We start from the raw sequence: 999 nt of genomic DNA, 5'->3' as shown, positions 1-999 counted from the left end.
GGGATCACGCAGTCAGAGTTGCCCAGCTCCTACGGCAACCAGTGAGCGCAACCCTTCTTGCGTCTCTATCCCTGTATCCCTAAATAGAGGGCACTGTCCATGTTCTGCAGGCCACTGAAGACCAGTGGAAAAGACAGCCCAGACAACCAGCCCGATTGCCTACGTAGGGCGACTGCCAGTAGATGTTGTGTGTTTGTGTGTCGGCGCCTCAGAGTTTGATGAAGGACGTGGAGGCAGCAGCTCTTCGACAGCTGGGCCGTGTATCCCTCGCAGCCTATTTGGATCTGGAAAACGGCCTACTAGGAGTGGAATTCGTGCCGAACTCACTGCAAGAGGAGCAAATCACTTCGCCTGCTGCAGGGCTCGGCCCGTTGCCTCCAAAGAGGGGTGACGAAGGGCTTCACGAGCTGCCCTTGCAGCTGCCCCCCGAACCTTGCACTGAGGCGTCCTTTGCGTCACTCAGCCCACAATATGCTGCCCTAGAGAGACCAAAACTGTCAGATAAGGGTGACCCAGAGGTGGTAGTGGTTGCATGCAGCCCGGGTTACTTGCCAACTCGAGGCCACATGGCAGACTCGGACCGCGCCATCTGCGACAACGGGAAGTGGGTTCTTGAGGATGGCCTGGACTGCCGTCGTACCTGCGCGGGTCGCCCTGACGCTTCTCTGTATCCAAAGGGAGCGTATATCGTCTCCGGGCCAGACTGGAGCCTCAATAGCCGAGCGGCGCCTCGCTCGTTACAGGCATCAGCAGGGCACAGCCCCCCAATGGTAAATTTCGGAGAAGCAACTGTCACCAATGCAACTCAAGGTGTTGCCCACGGCTCTGCTTTGTTTGTGAGATGCGCCGACGGGTTCGCTGCCGGAAGGGGTCAGGAAGGCTCGTGGCTGAAGTGTATTGACGGTGAATGGAAGCTAGAGAGACCAACGTTCACCTGCCATCGGCTCTGTCCCGAGTTCGAGCAGCTGGGGAGCGCCTACGTAGTTACAGGAGAGGGCC

The 999-nt window shown here is 58.4% G+C and overlaps 1 protein-coding gene across 1 annotated transcript; it reads left to right on the top strand.

Moving 5' to 3' along the window:
- Positions 1-218: 218 nt before the first annotated feature.
- Positions 219-901, top strand: EMH_0100430 (uncharacterized protein; the record flags this gene model as incomplete). Its single annotated transcript, XM_038022175.1, has 2 exons — positions 219-770; positions 869-901. 2 exons carry the CDS (start codon positions 219-221, stop codon positions 899-901), a joined length of 585 nt encoding a protein of 194 aa, XP_037878029.1.
- Positions 902-999: the final 98 nt, after the last annotated feature.

The sequence above is a fragment of the Eimeria mitis genome, genomic scaffold (genome assembly GCF_000499745.2).
Source record: "Eimeria mitis Houghton genomic scaffold, Emh_scaff11480, whole genome shotgun sequence".
NCBI lineage: Eukaryota > Apicomplexa > Conoidasida > Eucoccidiorida > Eimeriidae > Eimeria > Eimeria mitis.
The sequence above is the reverse complement of the archived record's forward strand: the minus strand, read 5'-3'. Positions and strand labels throughout refer to the sequence as shown.